This window comes from Rhineura floridana, chromosome 10, assembly GCF_030035675.1.
Source record: "Rhineura floridana isolate rRhiFlo1 chromosome 10, rRhiFlo1.hap2, whole genome shotgun sequence".
In the NCBI taxonomy this organism is placed as follows: Eukaryota; Metazoa; Chordata; class Lepidosauria; order Squamata; family Rhineuridae; genus Rhineura; species Rhineura floridana.
The window spans coordinates 17,893,644-17,914,937 of NC_084489.1; the positions used below are offsets into that span (position 1 = coordinate 17,893,644).

The 21,294-nt window shown below is 43.4% G+C and overlaps 1 protein-coding gene across 10 annotated transcripts in view; it reads left to right on the forward strand.

Moving 5' to 3' along the window:
* Positions 1-21,294, forward strand: part of CLASP2 (cytoplasmic linker associated protein 2) — a 232,004-nt gene that overhangs the window by 120,486 nt on the left and 90,224 nt on the right. For 7 of the 10 annotated variants that reach the window (XM_061587096.1, XM_061587086.1, XM_061587088.1 and 4 more), the window contains one exon: positions 11,310-11,363. The exons of the other annotated variants lie outside the window; for them this stretch is intronic. In XM_061587096.1, the coding sequence (XP_061443080.1) occupies positions 11,310-11,363 (54 nt within the window). The remainder of the gene's footprint in view (positions 1-11,309; positions 11,364-21,294) is intronic. 10 annotated transcript variants of the gene reach the window in all.

Here is a 21,294-nt window from a genome sequence, read left to right on the forward strand (position 1 = left end):
GTATAGCTGATTCATTTAAGAGGACTAAGGTCAATGGGAGATGGGTTTAACTTGCGTAACGGTTAAGTCTGCCACTGATGTCTTGTTGACATAGAAATAGGCACCCTGCCTCATGGTATGTAGTTATTACTAGATTTCTAACAGAAAGGATCCAATCCTGCACTAGTGCTAGAGTATTAGTGGATTTGCGTGAGTTAAAATAATGTGTTCAGCTTCCAGGAAGGAAATTTACAAATGGCTCAATGTGAAAATAATTCTGAGGTCAGTGGACAGTACTAGGCTGAATCTTGTATTCTGCTGATTATAGTAATATTGTGCGTGTTTAAATGTTGCATGCATTACCTTTCTTTTCTGCCCTTTTTATTGTGCTAGGATTTCCTTCCTTCTAGACTTTATGAGCTCAACAGAATTGTTTATTTAGTTAACACTTTTATATACTGCTTAATGTTTTTAGAAAAAATGTCTCTGAAGTGTTTTACAAGGATCATAAACATAGCTTTTCTATTGGCTGTTGGGCATTAAGTCATAGCCTTACTCTGAAGCAGTTCAGACAGTTCACTTTAGTATTTGAACAGTATCCGAAAATACTAATAAAGCTCTCAATTTTAACAGAGATAGTACTGATGACATATTATGACGTGCTAAAATTAGCCCATGCATGAATTCAATGTACAAGTGTCTGCATACTACTCATATTAATGTAGCGTCCTTAATGAATGTTTTATGGATCTCTTGTCAACACTATCTATCTAACATACTAAGTTTTCCCTGTTTCTTTGCCTGCTTCTCCAACAAAGAGGATACTTCTGACAATATGGATGGTAAGACCCTGTTTTGTATGTTTTATAAACTATTAATCTTGTGACTTTTGTTTACACCATAGATGTTTGCACACTCATTTAATTTGTGACTAATTTTATGTTTGCTAACACATTGCACCTTAATCTCGAGGTCTGAATTGTATCTGTCCACTTCTAATACAACATTGCTAAAATATGTATATATATTAATATGACTGGTAAATATTTGAAGTACCTGCTCTTAATCCTTTAGCAACTGACAGTCAAATTAACAACAAATCTTCATTTTCTAGACTCCCTCATCAATAGTAGCAGTACAGACAAATTTATATTGTTTTTAATATTTTGCCTTCTATAGCAGACAATCTTGCTTACTTTGCATTTCTAGGTTGCAATTTTAGGGAACTGCTATGGTTTGATCATACTCTCTGGGATTTTTTCCATTTGTGTTCCACACTAGCAGCTTGTTAGGCTGCAGTAGAGGCCTCTTCTGAAATGTCCTTATGTTCTGGAAGTGGCTCACCAGGCCATTTTGAGAGTTGCTTTTGGGAAGGCAGATCTCAGAAGCTTCACTGTGTGCAACTCAAAATAGTCTTGTTGTCATGGGATTTTTACCCTTCGCTTGGTTTATTGAATTATCACCTAAAGAAAAAACTGCAAGCATGAGTTTGCAAGCATCTGTTTTGTGTTCTGCTTTCTCTAAATTTAATATAATCTGGGGTAGGCAGCATTTTCATTAATTATTTTATTTATTTAGAAAATTTCTGCATTGCCTTTCATCATACAAGTGATCACAGTTTGGTGTACAACATAGTATCAAAATATCGTATAGAATAGACAACAACAAAAATACAATAATTAGTACCAACCATAGTAAAATGGAACAGCATAAAACAAGGCAATGGACTTAGATCATCTTTACTAATTTCCTTCAAAGAACAAGTTCTTTCTCCTATGCATGGAGAAGCTGATCTCAGGTGGGTAACTAGCTCCATCTATCGGTTGAAGGCAGAAGAGTGATAATCAATTTTTTTCCCTTTTGCGAGGACTTCCTCTGCGCAGCTCCTTACTTCAGTTTTCTTCTGTCTTCCACCAAGATCGGTTGTTTTTCTCTCAGCTCTATGGTTCAGGCCTGTATAGTTTTGTGTCTTTCAGTTGTGTGTCCGTTTTTCCTTTCCCCCTGTATTTCTTCCTTAAGTAATTTATTTATAAAAACAAACAAAAAAGGGGTTTTACTTTCAGTTCCCCCCCCCCACTAAGGGACTTTGCGCCCTTGCTAAGCCGTCCGCGAAGCAGGCACCTGACTCCTTGTTCTGTTTAGAACCAGCCTCTCTCCTTCACGGGATCCAGCACGCCCCCACGAGCCTTGTTATCTTAATCGCGGCTTAGCGACCTGGGCTAATCTCGCATCTGAGCCTTATGTAGGTGGCAAATTATTTGGTGACGATGCCCTAGCTGGAGTTTTGGAATCAAAGGGAAAGAAGAAAGCTATGCCTTCTGCCAAGAAATGAGAGGCTAAGAAATTCTTTACGAGACCTTTCCATCCTTATTGACCTTCTCAGTCCTTTCGAGGTTCCCAGGCATTGGGAAGAGGAAGGGAGACCCGTACCAGCCGTCCCTTCTGGAATAGGCAACATACCCAGACTAAAGGCCAACAACCTTTCCCCAACAGATCAAGTTTTGGAACCCAGTCTCAAGGGAATAAGCATCAATTCTGATGCCAAGGCCCCCCCAGGTGGGAGGGCGCCTTCAACACTTTGACCACCGATGGAGGGAAACGTCTTCCAACCAATGGGTGCTCCACACACTCCGATACAGTCTGAGGCTGGAATTCATTTCCCCTTCTCCATCCGACTTCATCCCCTCCCCTGTCTCAATGTCTGCAGACAAACAAGAAAGAACCTACAAGCAATTGCCCACCTCTTGCATATTGCAGCAATAGAACCTGTCCCCATAAGCGAGAGATTTTCAGGCAACTACACTGTATTCTTCACCGTCGCAAAAAAAAGACGGATCCTTCAGGAGGGTACTCAATTTAAAGAACTTACATCAGTTCATAACATACCGCAGGTTCCGCATGGAGACTTTGTTGTCCATCAAGGAGGCATTGAGAAAGGGAGATTTCCTTTCATCCATCGATCTGAAGGAAGCCTAGTTACATATCCCTGTTTTTCTGCCCCACAGACATTACTTTCGCTTTGCGGTGGGGGAGAATCATTTCCAGTTCAGGGCCATGCCCTTCAGTCTGGTGCCTGCTCCCAGAGTATTCACGAAGATCGTGGTTGCTCTGGTGGCACACCTCAGGACGCAGGGGGTCCATGTCTTTCCTTACCTGGACAACTTTCTGCTACAGTCTCCTTCCCTTCACAAGGCTTTGGAAGATCTGCACATCACACTAGCATGCCTCAGGGACCATGGCTTCCTCGTCAACCAAGCCAAAAGCCAGCTTTTTCCAACCCACTGCATAATACATTTGGGGGCCACCATAGACTCACAGCAGGGATTCATAATGTTAGCACAGGACAGAGTGGACAAGATAATTACAGCTGTCACACAGCTCCTATCTTCGCCATCGGCGGATCTTATGCATCTGGCAAAAGTCTTAGGGTTCATGGTCTCAACCTACCAAACCACTCCATGGACCCGTCACCACTCCCGGCCACTCCAGTGGGCACTTATACCTTTTCAGAGCGACATTGCGACCCAAGCATCACCGGAGGGTGGCACTATCTCCAGCTGTCCATCGCTCTCTCCTATGGTGGACTTACGAACCAAGCGTACTAAAGGGAGTGCCATTCCAGGACCCTCCACGGACCCTGATCACCTCAGATGCCAGCTTGACCGGCTTGGGAGCCATTTGCGACAGCCAGATGGTACAAGGGACATGGTTTCCACAGGAGTCAGCACTTCCAATCAATCTCCTGGAACTCCATGCAGTTTGACTGGCACTGGCACACTTCACGAACAGCAGAAGGTTAGGGGCAGTGCTGGTCAGGACAGACAACGTATCAGCCAAATATCATTTGAATCGTCAGGGAGGCATACGTTCCCCACAACTACAGAAGGAAGCTGCCTTACTATTTTAGTGGGCGGAGACACACATGGTCTCAATCCTCACAGAATATCTCAAGGGGGAGGACAACTGCCAAACGGATTGGCTCAGCAGACAGAAGGTACATCAGGGAGAATAAAAGCTTCATCCAATGATTTTCCAGGAAATCGTGAGACACTTTGGCAGAGTCAAAATGGACCTATTTGCCACTCACCTCGACTGCCAGGTAAAAAGATTTTTCTCCAGATACGTGACACCAGAGGCGGAAGGCATGCATGCTCTGACATCTCAGTGACCTCAAGGACAACTCTACGCCTTCCCACCAATTCCGATCATACCCAGGGTACTTCAAAAGATCCGAGCCAAAAGGGCAACAGTTCTACTAATAGCTCCTTGGTGGCCCAGGAGACTCTGGTTCCCAAAACTACTTGATCTCTCAATCGATCCCCCATGGCAAATTCCCCTCAGGGAAGACCTGTTGTCGTAGGGACAGCTTTGCCACCCAGACTCAGGATGAGTAGCCACGTGGGCCACGCCTAATATGTTTATCAAGCACTATAAGATCAACACATACGCCTCAGCAGAGGCAGCCTTTGGGAGGAGAGTGCTACAGCACGTCCTTTCAGACCACTAGTATACTCAGCCCAGCGAGGTTCCCACCCTACATGGGTCAGCTTTGGTATGTCCACCTGAGATCAGCTTTTCCATGCACAGGAGAAAAGACATTTGGTCTTACCGTAAAGCGGTTTTCTCTGTGTATGTCAAAAGCTGATCTCAGGGCCACTCCCTAGGAGAGCTGGGCTGCCATCACTATATTTCATCTTAGGCCTACAGCAGAGAGCGTATGAGTGCTGTTGTCTCCTGTTAGGTTTTCTGTGGTTTCTATTCCTTTTTCTACATGTTGGTCGGCTCGTTATTAAGAACTGTAGTAAGGAGCTGCTCAGAGGAGGAAGTCCTTGTAAAAGGGAAAAAAATTTATTAGCACTCTTCTGCCTTCAACCGAGAGATGGAGCTAGTTACCCACCTGAGATCAGCTTTTGACATGCACAGAGAAAACCGTTTCACAGTAAGACCAAATGTCTTTTCTCTTGGGAGAACACGTCTTTACTATGTGACAGAACACCAGCAAAGATACCATTATCCTTACTTTCTGGAAGGAAGGAGTTCCACAGTTGGTGTGCCATAGTACAGAAGGTCCACATAGTGAGCTAAACTTGCCAGTTTTCAACAAGCAGCGCAGGCTGGTATGGGAGGAGGTTAGTTAGTTGGTTAGTTAATACTAACACCCTAAATTGGCTCCAATAACCTATAGGCAGCCAGTACTGATCCCGCAGCTAGATGTTATATGATTCTATGCTAAAGCATCTGTCAGTACTATAGCAGCAGTATTCTGCACTAATTGTAATTTCTAGGCTATCTTAGCAGAAGCCCCTTACATGTGTGTTACAGTGATCTAGTCACAAGGTTGCAGGACCTAATGCACCATAGCAGCAAAACTATTACTGCACCACAGTGGCAAGGCTGTTTTCCTTATATCCCTTCTGGTATTTCCCATTACCGTTACCACACTCAAAGAAGCTTTGCACTTTTCAGGAATTTAAAATTATTCCACAATTATAGTTTGGTAGCTCTCTTTGTCTTGCAGCCAACATTGAAATTTGTATACATATTCAATAAGAGCCTATATATATAAAAGAGCCTACCAGTCTGCCAGTTTCTTAGACATTGGCAAGTTCGGTAGTAGGGTGAGAAGGCTTGGGCACCACACTACTCATCTGTTTCTTGACCTAAACAGAACATAAACTTTCAGTAAATTAACTCAATAAACTATAAAAACAATCATGCAGGTAGGGAGCCAGCAGAGGTGTGGGGGCTTTCCAGTGTTTTGCGCTGTCTGTAATATGTGCAGCTATCTACCTGTTGGACAGACGTTGTGGGTGTGCCCTCAGTGCAATGAGCTCCTGGCTATCTCGAAACAAGTTTGTTTCCTTGAGGCCAAGGTGGCTGACCTGGAGAAGCTGAGAAGAGGCCCGGAGGTTTGTGGAGGAGGCCTTTGGGGACATTATAGCTGTGTTCTGCTCCCCTGATATCATGGAGAATGAGGACATCTATCTGAGAAAAATGAAAACAATTCCTTAGAAGGGACCCATTCTTTGGGGGACCAGCAGATATCCTCTCATGCCAAGGATACTTCCTCAGGGGGTGGAGGGATCCTAGTAGTGGGTGATTCGATCATTAGGAACATAGATAGTTGGGTGTATGATGGGCATGTAGACTGCAGGGTGATTTTCCTGGCTAGTGTGAAGTTTGCGGATGTCACCCATACTCTACATAGCTTGATAGATAGTGCTGGGAGGAATCAGTGGTCATGATGTAGATTGACACTAGTGACATTGGAAAATGCAGTCATGAGGTCCTGGAAGCAAAATTTAGGTTGCTAAGTAGGATGCTGAAAGCCAGGATCTCCAAGGTAGCTTTCTCTGAAATGCTGTCGGTTCCATGCACAGGGCCAGCTGGATAGGCACAGCTGGATAGTCTCAATGCATGAAAGAGACAATGGTATCAGGAGGAGGGGTATGAATTTGTTAGGCACCGTGGAACATTTTAGGACAAGACGGGCCTGTGCAAAAGGGACAGACTCCATTGACCTGGGATGGAACTAGACTGCTTTCGCTTAAAATAAAAAAGGTGACAGAGCAGCTTTTAAACTGATGGTGGTGGTGGGGGAAGCCAACAGGACCTGGGGAGGGTCCAGTTCAAAACAAATCTCCCCCATAGAATAAAGACCAAAAAATGATGAAAATTTAAATGGGGTAGGCCTAGAACTAGACATTGTAAGTGCAGGACACAGGATAGCAATTCAGAGAGCCCAAAGTACCATAGGCCAAAGCAAAAGTGCCAAAGAGAGATACTGTATACAAGTGTTTATATGGTAATGCTAGAAGCCTCCAAGCCAAGATGGGAGAACTGGAGTGCTTGGTCTTAGAGGGCAGCATTGATATAGTAAGCATAACATAGATGTCCATGGATATAAACTATATCAGAAGGACAAGGAAAGACGTACTGGAGGTGATATTACTCTATATGTGGAAGTGGAGTCCAGCAAACTAGAAACCCCAAAAAAGGCAGACTTCTCCACAGAATCGTTATGGTGGTGATACCAGGCCTGAAGAATAATTTAGTACTGGGGCTGTTCTGTTGTCCCCCTGATCACAATGTTGAGGGAGATCTTGAGATGAAAAATGAAATCAAGGAAGCATCCAAACTAGGAAAGGAAAGGAAGCATTCAAACTAGGAAATGTTACAGTAATGGGTGATTTTGCCTACCCTGACATAGACTGTCTGTATATGTGTTCAGTCACAACAAAGAGATAACATTTCTAGATATCCTAATGACTGCCCTAGAGCAGTTGGTTATGGAACAGACCAGAGGGATGATGACCCTGGACTTAATTTTAAGTGGCACTTAGGACCTGGTGCAAGATTAAAATTTTATTGAACCATTTGAGAGTAGTGACTGTAGTGCTAATAAATTAAACATACATGTAAATGGCCAATTGCCAAGAATCCAACACAGTCACATTTGACTTCAAAAAGAGGAAACATCCCCAAAATTGAAGGGATTAGTAAAAAGAAAGTTGAGCAGGAGACCATCTAGGGAGGCAGTTGGACCCTTGGATGACAAGGGAGTCAAAGAGTGTGCTAAAGCAAGATAAGGAGACTGTAGAAAAGCTAAATGAATTATTTGCATCTGTCTTCACAGTGGATATAGGGCAGATCCCTGTACCTGAACTAACTTTTGCCGAAAGGGAGTCTGAGGAACTGAGGCAAATGGTGGTGACAAGAGATAAAGTTGTAGGCTTAATAGACAAAATAAGAACTGACAAATCGTCAGTTCCAGATGACATACATCTGAGAGTAGTCAAACAACTCAAATGTGAGATTGCTGATCTTCTAACAAGAATATGTAACTTGTCCCTCAGATCCGCCTCCATATCTGAGAACTGGAAAGTGGCCAATGTAACACCAATCTATAAAGGGATCCAGGGGGGATCCCAGAAATTACAGGCTGGTTAGCTTAATATTTTGGAAAACTGGTGGAAAGTATTGTTAAAGATAAAATAACCAAGCATGGAAAAGAACAAATCTTGCTGAAGCAGAACCAGCATGTCTTCTGCAAGGGTACATCCTGTCTCACTAATCTATTAGAGTTCTTTGAATGTGCCAAGAAGCATACAGATAGAAGTGACCCAATGGACATAGTGTACTTGGACTTTCCAAAATCATTTGTCAAAGTACCTCACCAAAGACTTCTGAATAAGCTTAGCAGTCACAGAATAAGAGGAGAGGTCCTCTTCAGGTACCGGCTAGGAAACAGAAAGCAGAGAGTAGGAATAAATAGGCAGTTCTCCCAATGGAGGGATGTAGAAAGTAGAGTCATCCAAGGATCAGTATTGGAACTATGCTTTTTAACTTGTTCATAAATGAACTAAAGTTGTGGTGGGCAGTGAGGTGGGCAAATTTGCTGATGATACTAAATTGTTAAGGGTTTTTTAAACAAAGGGATTGCAAAGAGCTCCAATAAGAACAAGATCTTGGGGTTGTGGTGGATAGCTCAATAAAGATGTCAACTCAGTGTTGCAGCTGTGATAAAGGCAAATTCCATGCCAGGGATCATTAGGAAAGGTATTGAAAATAAAACTGCCAATACCATAATGCTGTTATATAAATTTATGGCATTTGGGGGTTTTGAGTTTAGAGAAAAAGCAAGTAAGAGTTGACATGATAGAAGTATATATAATTATGCATGGCATGGAGAAAGTGGATAGAGGGGGGAAAATCTCCCTCTCTCATAATACTAGAACTCATGGACATCCATTGAAGCTGAATGTTGGAAGATTCAGGACAGACAAAAGAAAATACTTCACACAGTGCATAGTTAAACTATGTAATTTGCTCCCACAAAAAGCAGCGATGGCTACCAACTTGGATGGTTTTAAAAGAGGATTAGACAAATTCATGGAGAATTAGTCTATCAATGGCTACTAGCCATGATAACTGTGCTCTGCCTCCATAGGCAGAGGAAGTATGCTTCCAAATACAAGTTGCTGGAAACCACAAGAAAGGAGAGTGCTCTTTGCACTCAGGTCCTGCTTGCAGGCTTCCCAAGGGCAAGTGGTTGGCCACTGTGAGAACAGAACGCTGGACTAGATCAGGCTCTTCTGTTCTTTTGGGTGGTATTCAAAGCTCATCCCACTCAGAGTAGACTCTGAGTTAATAGACATTACTAACTTAGGTTCATTAATTTCATGGGTCTATGCTGAGTAGGACGTAGTTGAATACAATCCTCTGTGTGTGTGTTTCAACTTGAGCTTTAGCCAATATTCAGTGCAGTTGGCTGCAATCCAGAGCAGAGTTAGACATGCTAAGTATTATTGTAACGTTTTGCAAAGTTGAGGTCAGGGTGATAGCCATTTGTTTGTATGCATGAATATATAATAACTAGCATATAAACCAGGATACTTCCAACTTCCAAAATATTTTTCTGTCAGCTCTTGTGACTTTGTGATAGAATAGTAGACCTGAAAGAAAAAGTTGAAACCTAAAAGATCTGGATCCCAAATTCTAATGCACTGGGATGGCCTTGGGGACAATGAGTACTTGTCAGACTTAGTGTTATGATGTGTCAAATGAAAATAATGGTTTACAGTCTTCCATGACAGCTGGAGTGTTTTCATCAACTACAACCCGCATCAGCTCTCATACAATTGGGATAGCAGTTGCAGTAGTGAAGTCAGAGCCAAGTCAGTAATATCTCAGCCCTAGTTGCACATGTGATGTTGGCACATTTGTCATTCTGTCTTTTTACTGCATCCTTTTCATTGGACAATAGTTTTAGAGAACGAAAGCACTTTCCAATTTAATTAAGCTGTGTTTACATAATACTCTCTAACATTTCACATAGGACTTTGAACTTGCTTTTACCTCCCCATTTTTAATACCAAAAGTCATTGTCCTAGTTAGACTACTGTTATGCATTGCTGAAGCCTCTGCGCCTACTATATGTTGTATTTATTTACTCTGCAGTAGCTGGCTTCCTTTTAATTTGAAAGCCATAACTAGGGTTCTCTTCCCACCCCTTCTCTCAATGCCATTGTCTAATGTGAGGTAGCAAGCTGAATTAAGATGAAAACATTCCTTTTCTTACATCATACCCTCTAGCTCTGCAATAGCCTGCCTCCCAGTGATTTACAAGCCAAAGGACTGTGTCTGGAATTTTGACTAAAAGTGTAACCAGGAAATATAATTGCTTACAATATATTGTTAAATTATAGGCTGGTTCAGTCCTACAAAGATCAACCTCAATGAGCCCAAGCCAAAAAAAGTGCTCTTAGATGGAGATCACTCTCTGTGTAAGGATTTGACAAGATTAGTGAGTTCATAATGCATTTAGTGTGAAAACGTTGCTTTTATTTGATGTCCAAGGTTTCCATGGCCTCCTAATATAGTAGAACTAGTTTTGAAGCTTGTTCTGGATTTAGTTGTGTGAGCCTTTCTGTTGGTATATCTATTTCTGCACATTGCTCTAAATCTGTTGTACAGCTATGACAGAAAGTAGTTTAAGCAATTATGGCTCGTGGATAAGTATCATTCTAGTGGATAGGTGAAATACCGAATTTTTCCTCTGATAAAGAATGTAACTTCCGATTTTACAGGGTAACTGGATTAAAAGTGCAGTAGAGTAGAATTCAGTCTCACATAATACACTTCTATTGTATATGCACTTAGGAAGCCAAAGAGTGATCGCTTACCAAATATACAAATATATAATTTGTTTAGAATATCATTGTTTTAATATTGTTCCCATTTAGGATCAGCTTCTGAAGATGGTAAGAGAATGAATCTTCTACAAATCAAATGCTTCCATCTTATATTTTCATTATCATAAAAATAGCATTGTATACAGTGTACTGTCCATTATGTGGCCGTCAGGGCTAATATTTTAGCTGGCTTGCCTAATAAATGTTTGTTGCTGAATATTTATTTGCAAAATCTTGTATTTATGTTGTTTCACGTAACCATTCACACCAAAAATGTATTGGTTCTCATTTTATTTTAGATGTGCCAAGTTTTTTGGTAGAAATTTCAACATGTTAGACATTTTCATGCTTTTGGGAAGCAGGTGCTACTATTTATTTGGATTTGAAATTTCTCTTGGCTTTCAAGTATTTATCTAGAGTTGGTCATTGACCATTCAAGTTGTGATCAAGTATTGTCAAATATCTTTAAAGCATTAACTTTATGAGAAGACAAATATGATGCTCATCAACAAGTTTAATAGTTGTCTCATTTATTTATTTTTTTGTAATTAGAATAGCTCCTGTTGTGAAACAATGATACAACTTTTTTAAAATTTGGAATGTCCTATTCATTTTGTTACATTTTACTTTCCCCAGGGAGCTCAAGACAAAAAGGCATAGCTGTATCTTCACAACAGCCCTGTTGGGCAGGTTAGTTTGAGTTCAGTTCTGTGACTGGCCCAATATCACCTAATGAGCTTCTTGACTGAGTAAATCTGGATCTCTCTGATGCTAGTTGAACGCTGTAGCCATTAGGCAGTGGCCTTTGTCACTGATAACTACTTGTGTTTCTGCTTGGAGATGCGTGCAGTTGTAGCCAGTGGGAAAGTTTTGTTTGTGCTGTTTGTTTTTCCTCTAAATGCTGCAGGGCAGATGCTCTCACTCCTACCCTTGCTAACAAATTACACCCTAATGAAATAAAAGCCCTAAATGACTTAGGCCCCAAATATCTGAAAGACTGCCTCTTTTACTACAGACTCTCTCAGATGTTAAGGACAGCAGATGGGGCCCTCTTGATAGTTCCACCGCTTTCAGAAGCTCAGGTCGTGGTGGTCCAGAGCAGGGCAGTCTCTGTGGCAGCCCCTAAGTTGTGGAACTCCCTCCCCGCAGAGGTGGGACCTTCACTATTCAGTTTTCATTGTTTACTGAAGACACACCTCTTTGCCCTACCCTTTGACACTTGGGGTGTATATATTTAGGTCCCACCCTATTCTTGCAATAGTGATTTATTTTAAACTGTTTTTAATGTTGTATTTTTAAATTGTTGTAACCTGCCCTGATACCTTAGGGTGAAAGGTGGGTAATAAATCAAAATCATCACCACCATCTACAGTGACATTCTTGAAATATTTGACAATATTTGACCATGTCATATAGGTGTTCTGTTTACAATGTGACTGCCAGTTAACCAATGTGCCATCCTATCTTTAGCACCGATAAGCAAACCTATAGATACAGAAAAATCAGAACAATTGCCATTTGGATTTGTTAGTATTATTATTATTATTATTATAGTAGAAGTTGGATCATGTCTTTCTGGTCCTTTACCGTCATAACAAAATGGTGGCACTCTGTATTCCTGCCTTTTGCAAGTCAAAGTCTGTGCATTTACACACCTTCTAACTGTTGCAGTAGATGGCAGAGATACTGTCATTGCATGGGTGTGATTGTGTTTGGTTTAGCCAAACTTATTTGTGCATAATAAACTTATGTGTATAACATTGCTTTCTAATGGCTGAGTAAATAACATTAAAAACTGACTTTCTAATAGCTGAGTAAACATTTAAAAAAAGAACTGACTCTCCTTTTATAGATTTGGTGGACTTCTGCTTGGTGAATAAGTCCTTCTGTATGTAGTCTAAAAAGTCTGAGACTATGCACCAAACTGTATTGATCTATCTACTTTGCTTTTATTTTAATATTCAACAATATTTACTACTACTCTCACTTTAGCATTTAGTTTAATAGGGTGTTGGCGACCAAAATGCAGAATATTGTCTCCTTAACCCTAAACATCCTGCCCTTCAGTTGTTGCTGGACCACAACTCCCATGTTCCATGACCACTGGCCATACTTGGGTGGGTTGATGAGAGGTAGAGTCCATAAAATGCCTGGATAGACACAGCTTCCCCATGCTTGTACTACCTCTAATCTATCTTGCTAATCTTTTCACTGTAGTGCAAATTTCCTGAATAGTTTCAAAGCCATTTGAATCTTAGTGCTTTGAGAAAAGAGAAGTGCACATCCTGTAGAGGTGACTTAGTGGATGGAGTGGCAGTTATGGGAACTCTAGGGAAAGTGACCATATTATACTTGAGTTCTTGATTTTAAAGGAAGCAAAAGCTGAGAGTAGCCATACGCATACCATGGACTTCAGGAAAGTCCATTTTAATAAACTCGGAACAATTGTAAGTAAGGTTCCATGGCAAACCACACTAATGAGAAAAGGAGTCTAAGATGGGTGGTAGTTTCTAAAAAAGGAAATTCTCCTGCTCATGGAAAAGCTGATCTCAGGTGGGTAGCTAGCTCCACCTAGCGGTTGAAGGCAGAAGAGTGCTAAAGAGTTTTGTTTTTTTTACAAGGACTTCCTACTCTGTGCAGCTCCTTATTTCAGTTTCTCTTCTGCCTTTCACCAAGAACGGTTGATCTAGCTCCTCTCTGCATTCAGACCTGTACAGTTTGGTTTTTTTTTCCTATTGTGTGTCTGTATCTTTTCCTTCCTTTACTGTTTTCCTATGTGTATCTTGTTTAGAAAGGGGGGGGCTGTCATTTTACATTTGTCCCCCCTCCGGGACTTTGTGGTGGCACTGAGCCAACCGCAAAGCAGCCATCCCACTGCTTCAGCTGCAAGACCACTGTCTTCTTCATTGGACTCTACCCCACCACCACCCTTGTTTCTCAGGCATGTCTGTGCCTGCCTACTGGCAATCACCTGACCAGCCTCCTCCTTTCACGGCGTGACGAGGGACGCCTCTTGCAGCGTGCTCCCCAGGATGCCAAATGCCTGCCACCCCCTCCTCCATCTTCTTACCCACTGAAGGCCTCAGCGGGATGCTCCAGCAGTGTGAGAAGCATATTCGGGGGGCGCAGCTCATCAGCACATGGCCCATCTATTATCACAGCCCTTAGCCCCCATAAGACCCGCAGCGTGGTTTGCCCCCATGGGAAGGCAACACGCAAATTGGACCACCCACCGAAAAAACATAAGTCACTTCAACCCCACTCTATAATGGAAGTTGTGCCTATCCAACCAGGTCCTAGGGTGACTTTTTCTAAATCGTCTTCTCCTGAGGAGTTTGAAGGCTTCCTCGAGACAGCTACGTCTCGCCAAGCGTTACAGGAGAAGAGGGGTGAAGCATCCTTCTTTTCACCCTCTTCATGTCAGGAACTCCAAGTTCAGGGGGTGGTGCACTACCCATACTGTTCTCATGCTCAACCTCTACAGTTTCAGTTATCACTGCACATGCTACAACAATTAAAGGAACAGCTGAGAGATTATTTCCTAATGGATCTAGCAAGAGACCTTTCCACATCAGTGGCTGAGGCTTGACACCCCACACAGGACACACCAGCCATAGCACCCACTCTGCCACCTTCAAAAGCGCAAGTGGTGCAGGGCCTCACTACACACCGCTCTTCAAACGCGCCTCAACCACTGGGCAGGGCATCTCAGGACCCTTATGCCACCCCACAGGGCAGGCATCCTCAACCTCAGGAGGAGGCAACAGTGGACCCAGACAATGGGCTGATTGTCCTCGATGAGGAAGAATGGAGTGGAGATTCGGAGTCAGAGGAAGCAGTGACCAATAGGATTTTCCAGGATGGTCATTTCCTTCTACTCTGGTGCAAGGCAATGGAAGCTCTGAACCTAAATTCTCTGTAAGATCCTCCAGCTCCCTCAGCATCTAGAATTTCGGCTGTGCGTCCAGACCCAAAACCCAAGTCAAGGGTGCTAAAACTTCTATCACTGTTGCCTAAAGTGATCAAGTCCTAATTTGATACCCCGCTGCAGTTCAAGAAATCAGTTGCAACTGCCAACAAATACTATATGTTGGAACAACACATCATGGACCAACTCAAGGTTCCTCTGGTTGGCGCCCCCATAGTCGATTTATTAATCCGTCCTTGAACCCGACAGACTCGAATGCCCACCTCAAGGATCCGTCAGAGTGCAAGCTGGATCTAGGCCTTAAGAGGATTCATGAGGCCAGTGTGCTCTCCATCAGAGCAGCAGCAGCCTCCTTGGTCTTCACAAGAACATCCCTGCTGTGGCTAGAGGACCTATTGGATGGCCCACAGCAGAAACCGGCTTGAATCCGAAAGTCTTTTCTGCAAATCTCGAGAGGAGTGACCTTTATGGCAGATGCATCCATGGATGCCATGGAGTTTTTGGCAAGGTCATTAGCAGTGAGTGTTTTCACTCAAAGGACTCTATGGTTATGCCATTGGGAGGCCTATCCTGCAGCCCACTCTAATCTCGCATCTGAGCCCTATGTGGGTGGCAAACTATTTGGCGATGACACCCTAGCTGGGGTCTTGGAGTCGAAGGAAAAGAAGAAAGCTATGCCTTCTGCCAAAAAATGAGACAACAAAAGATTCTTCCATAGACCTTTCCATCCTTATTTGTCCTCCCAGCCGTTTCAAGGCATCAGGGCATTCGGAAGAGCAATGGAGTCCCGTACCGGCTGTCCCTTCTGGAATAGACAACGTACCCAGTCTAAAAGCCAACAACCTTTCCCCAATAGATCGTGTTTTGGATCCCAGTCTTGGGGGAATAAGCATCAATTCTGACGCCAGGATTCCTCAGGTGGGAGGACACCTTCAACACTTTGCCCACCGGTGGAAGGACACGTCTTCGGACCAGTAGGTACTGCACACCCCCAGATACGGACTGAGACTGGAATTCTCCTCTCTCCCTCCAACGAAGTTTATCCCCTTCCCTCTCTCAATGTCTCTGGACAAGTGGGAAAGGACTCTTCAAGCGATTGCCCACCTTCTGCAGATTGCAGCAATAGAGCCCATTCCAACAGGCGAGATATTTTCTGGAATCTACTTAGTATTCTTCACCGTCGCAAAAAAAGACTGATCTTTCAGGGCGGTACTTGATTTGAAGAACTTAGATCAATTCATAAAATACTGCATGTTCCGCATGGAAACTTTACTGTCCATCAAGTAGGCATTGAGAAAGGGAGACTTCCTTTCATCGATCTATCTGAAGGAGGCCTATCCGCATGCCCCTGTTTTTCTGGCTCACAGACGTTACCTCCGGTTTGCAGTGGGGGAGGATCACTTTCAGTACAGGGCCATGCCCTTCGGTCTGGCATCTGCCCCCAGCGTATTCATGAAGATCAGGGTTGCTCTGGTGGCACACCTCAGGACACAGGGGGTCCATGTCTTTCCTTACCTGGACAACTTTCTGCTCTGGTCTCCATCCCTCCACGAGGCTTGGGAAGATCTGCACATCACCCTAGCATGCTTCAAGGATCATGACTTCCTTGTCAACCAAACCAGGAGCCAGCTTTGTCCAACCCACCGCATAATACATTTGGGGGCCACCATAGATTCACAGCAGGGACTCATAATGTTAGCTCAAGACAGAGTAGACAACATAATTACAGCTGTCACACAGCTCCTATCTTCGCCTTGGGTGGATCTTATGCATCTGGCAGGTATCTTGAGGTTGGTGGTCTCAACCTATCAGACTACACCATGGAGACGTCACCACTCTCGACCACTCCAGTGGGCGCTACTGCCTTTTCAAAGCAACATTGCGGGCAAGCGTCACCAGAAGGTAGCACTTTCACCAGTGGTCCGTCGCTCCCTGCTATGGTGGGTGCACAAACCCAATCTACTAAGGAGAGTGTCATTCCAGGACCCTCCATGGACCCTGATCACCTCAGATGCCAGCCTGACAGGCTGAGGAGCCATTTGCGACAGCCAGATAATACAAGGGACTTGGTCACCACAGGAGTCAGTACTTCCAATCAATCTTCTGGAGCTTCTTGCAATTAGGCTAGCCCTGAAGCACTTGCAGAGAACAAACGGTTGGGGGTGGTGCTGGTCAGGACAGACAATGTATTGGCCAAATCACATTTGAATCATCAGGGAGGCACACGCTCCCCACAACTACAGAAGGAAGCTGCCCTGCTATTCCAGTGGGCGGAAACACACGTGGACTCAATCCTCATGGAATACCTCAAGGGGGAGGACAGTTGCCAAGCAGATTTGCTCAGCAGACAGAAGGTGCATCAGGGAGAATGGAAGCTTCAACCATTGGCCTTTCAGGAAATAGTGAGACGCTTTGGCAGAGTCGAGATGGACCTATTGCCACACACCTCAGCCACCAGGTGAAAAGATTTTTCTCCACATACGTGACACCAGAGGCAGAAGACATAGATGCTCTGGCGTTCCAGTGGCCCCAAGGACATCTCTACAGCTCCCCACCTCTTCTGATCATTCCCAGGGTACTTCAAAAGATCCGAGCTGAAAGAGTAAGAGTTCTACTGATAGCTCCCTGGTGGCCAAGGAGACTCTGGTTCTCGGAACTCGTCGATCTGTCGATCGATCCTCCGTGGCAAATTCCCCTCAGGAAAGACCTACTGTCACAGGGACAGCTTCTTCACCCAGACCCGGGATGGCTGGCACTTCATGTCTGGAGATTGAGAGGCAATGCCTCTTAAAATTAGGCATTCCAGCTCAAGTGGTGGAAACTATGATGGCCTCAAGACGCCCTTCCACAACTGGAATATATGAGACTACATGGAAAGCCTTCTCAATGTGGTTCCAAAAGAAGGGTTTAATTCCAAGGAAAGGTGGTATAAACAACATTCTCTGTTTCCTACAGGATGGCTTGTCCTTGGGTCTTAGGCCAAACACTCTCAGATGCCAGGCTTCAGCCCTTTCGGTGGTTCTGTCTACATCTCCGGAGAAACCGCTGGGATGTCATTCGTTACTCAGGTGTTTTCTGCATGAGGGAATGGCATCGGCACCTCCTACAATCCATTGTTACCCAATTTGGGATCTACATAAGGTGTTAACGGCCCTACAAAAGCTCCCTTTTGAACTCCTAAGTCAAATTTCCCTACGTCTCCTATCCTTTAAGGTCTTGTTCCTTGTGGCCATTACTTCGGCCCAGAGAGTGAGTTGAATGCTGTCTGTTGACAAGAATTTCTGTGTGTTTCATAAGGATAGAGTAGTCCTACATACTGTCCCTTCTTTTCGTCCTAAAGAACTGTCTACCTTCTACTGTCAGCAAGAGCTGGTACTTCCTTTTTGTCCTAATCCCATTCACCCCACAGAGAAAGCATGGCATTCACTGGATGTGCGAAGAGCCCTGAAAGTGTATATCTCTAAAACGAAAGATCTCCGCCGGACAGATAGTTTGTCTCCTTCCAAGCAGCGTCTTTAGGGAAGAAAGTGTCTTCATCCACGCTTGCTAGGTGGATCAAGGCATGTATCACACTGGCCTATGCCTCTCTAAAGTTATCCCAGCTGGCCAGGATAGTGGCCCACTCAACTAGGGCAGCAGCCACATCAGCAGCATTCTCACGCCTCGCATCTATCACAGAGATTTGTAGAGCAGCTACATGGGCTGTACCTAATACATTTATTAAACACTATAAGATTAACACATATGCATCAGCAGAGGCAGCTTTTGGGAGGAGAGTGCTACAGCACGTACTCCCAAATCAGTAGTGTAATCAGCCCAGTGATGTTCCCACCCTACATGGGTCAGCTTTGGTATGCCCCACCTGAGATCAGCTTTTCCATGCACAGGAGAAAAGACATTTGGTCTTACCGTAAAACGGTTTTCTCTGTGCATGTCAAAAGCTGATCTCAGGGCCACTCCCTAGGAGAGCTGGGCTGCCATCACTGTCTTTTTCATCTTAGGCTTACAGCAGAGAGCGTATGAGTGCTGTTGTCTCCTGTTTCATGTCGATGGTTCCTATTATTTCTCTTTGTTCTTTCCTCCTGTTGGTTGGCTTGTTATCAAAAACTGAAATAAGGAGCTGCACACAGCAGGAAGTCCTTGTTAAAAAAAAACTATTTAGCACTCTTTTGCCTTCAACCGCTAGGTGGCGATAGCTACCCACATGAGATCAGCTTTTGACATGCACAGAGAAAACCATTTTATGGTAAGACCAAATGTCTTTTCTACAGGCACAATTACAAACAATTTCAACAACAGATAAAGAGGGAAGACAGCAAAAGAAGCCAATGTGGCTTCACAAAAAGCTTAGAGATGACCTGAAAACAAAAAAGGACACATACAGGAAGTGGAAGGAAGGCCAAGCCACAGTGGAAGAGTACAGACCAGGTAGCACGGAATTGCAAGGATGGTGTCAGGAAAGCTAAAGCTGAGAATGAGCTGAGGTTAGTGCGAGATGCAGCAAAAAAGCTTTCTACAGGTACATCCATAGTAAAAGACATGAGGATAACAAAATGATAACATAACAAAGAAAAGGCAGAAGTGCTCAATTCCTACTTTGGCTCAGTCTTCTTCCAAAAGAGGGTCTATGACTCTCCTGGCAAACTTGAAGGGGCAGGATTGCAGCTTGAAATTGAGGGACAAATGGTCAAGGAATACCTAATCACTTTGAATGAGTTCAAATCTGCAGAGCCTGATGAACCTGCATCCTAGAGTATTGAAGGAACTGGCTGAAGAGCTGTCAGAACTGCTGTCTATTTTCTTTGTGAAATTGTGGAGGATGGGTGAAGTGCCGGATGACTGGACGAGGGCTGATGTTGTCCCTATCTTCAAAAAAAGAGCAAAAAAGGAGGAACCGGGGAACTACAAACCAGTCAGCCTGACATCAATTCCTGGGAAAATTCCAGAGCAGATTATAAAACTGTCAATCTGTAAGCACCTTGAAAAGAATGCAGTGATTACTAGATGCCATCATGGATTTATCAAGAACAAATTCTGTCAGACTAATCTTATTTTTTGATCGAGTAACCTTCCTGTTTGACTGTGAGAATGCTGTGGACATAATATATCTCGATTTCAGCAAAGCTTTTGGCAAAGTGCCCCATGATATTATGATTAGCAAGCTAGCTAAATGTGGTCTGGATGGAACAGCTATCAGGTGAAGCCACAGTTGGCTACTGAATCATACTCAAAGAGTCCTTATAAATGCTTCCTTCTCAAAGTGAGGGGAGGTAATGAGTGGGGTACTGCAGGGCTAGGTCTTGGGCCCAGTGCTCTTCAACATTTTTATTAATGACTTGGATGTGGAGGTGCAGGGAACACTTACCAAATTTTCAGATTATACAAAATGGGGAGGTATAGCTAATACCTTGGAAGACAGAAACAAAATTCAGAGTGATCTTGATAGGCTGGAGCATTGGGCTGAAAACAACAGAATGAAATTTAACAGGAATAAGTGCAAAGTTCTACACCTAGGAAAAAGAAACCAAATGCACAGTTATAAACTGGGGGATACGTGGCTTAGCAATACTACATAGAAGAAGGATCCTTGAATTGTTGTTTTTCACAAGCTGAATATGAGCCAACAGTGCAATGTGGCTGCAAAAAAGGCAAATGCTATATTAGGCTGCATTAACAGAAGTATAGTTTCCAAATTGTGTGAAGTACTAGTTCCACTCTGTTCGGCACTGGTTGAACACTGCGTCCAGTTCTGGACACTTCACTTTCAGAAGGATGTAGACAAATTGGAACAGGTTCAGTGGAGGACAATGAGGATGATCAAAGGAGTGGAAACAAAGCCCTATGAGGAGACGCTGAAAGAACTTGGCTAAGGGAGATATAACAGCACTCTTCCAAGTACTTGAAAGGTTTTCACACAGAGGAGAGTTCGGATCTCTGCTGGATCATCTCAGAGTGTAGAACACAGAATAATGGCTCAAGTTTCAGGAAACCAGATTTTGACTGAACATCAGGAAAAACTTCCTGTTTACAGGGGTACAACAATGGAACCAATGACCTAGGCAGGTGGTGGGCTCCCCAACACTGGAGGCATTCAATAGGCAGCTGAACAGCCACCTGTCGGGTATGGTTTAAGTTGGATTCCTACATTGAGCAAAGGGTTGGACTTGATGGCCTTATAGGCCCCTTCCAACTCTACTATTGTATGATTCTTTGATCCTGCTTGAGTATGGAAAATAGGGTAGGGTTTGGTGGTTTTGCTTCAATAGATTTGCATATGCATTGTTTTCCTGTTTCTCCTTCTAAAATAGAGCTTACCAAAAGAAAAGTGTAAGACTTATCCATATAAAAACAATTATAAACTATCGTTGTATTAGACTTTATATCTCTTAACTGTTTGGGCAGTAGTCTTAGATCAGTAGCAAAAACAAATATATGGTTGTATCCACAACTGTTGCTCCACTAATAACAAGACTTCTGCCAGTGGAATGGGTAGAAAAGCAGTTTTCAGCAATTTCCCCTAACTTTGCTTTGCAGGGTCCTCCAACTCTCTGGAGCAGGTTTGGGGGATATGGAGACTGTAGAGGAGAGGGTATTGCAACAGCGAAGGTCATTTTAACTAGAATAATGGTTCTTGGAGACTTGACTCCTTTAACACTGATTATATTTATTAATTGACAAACTTGGCTTACAACA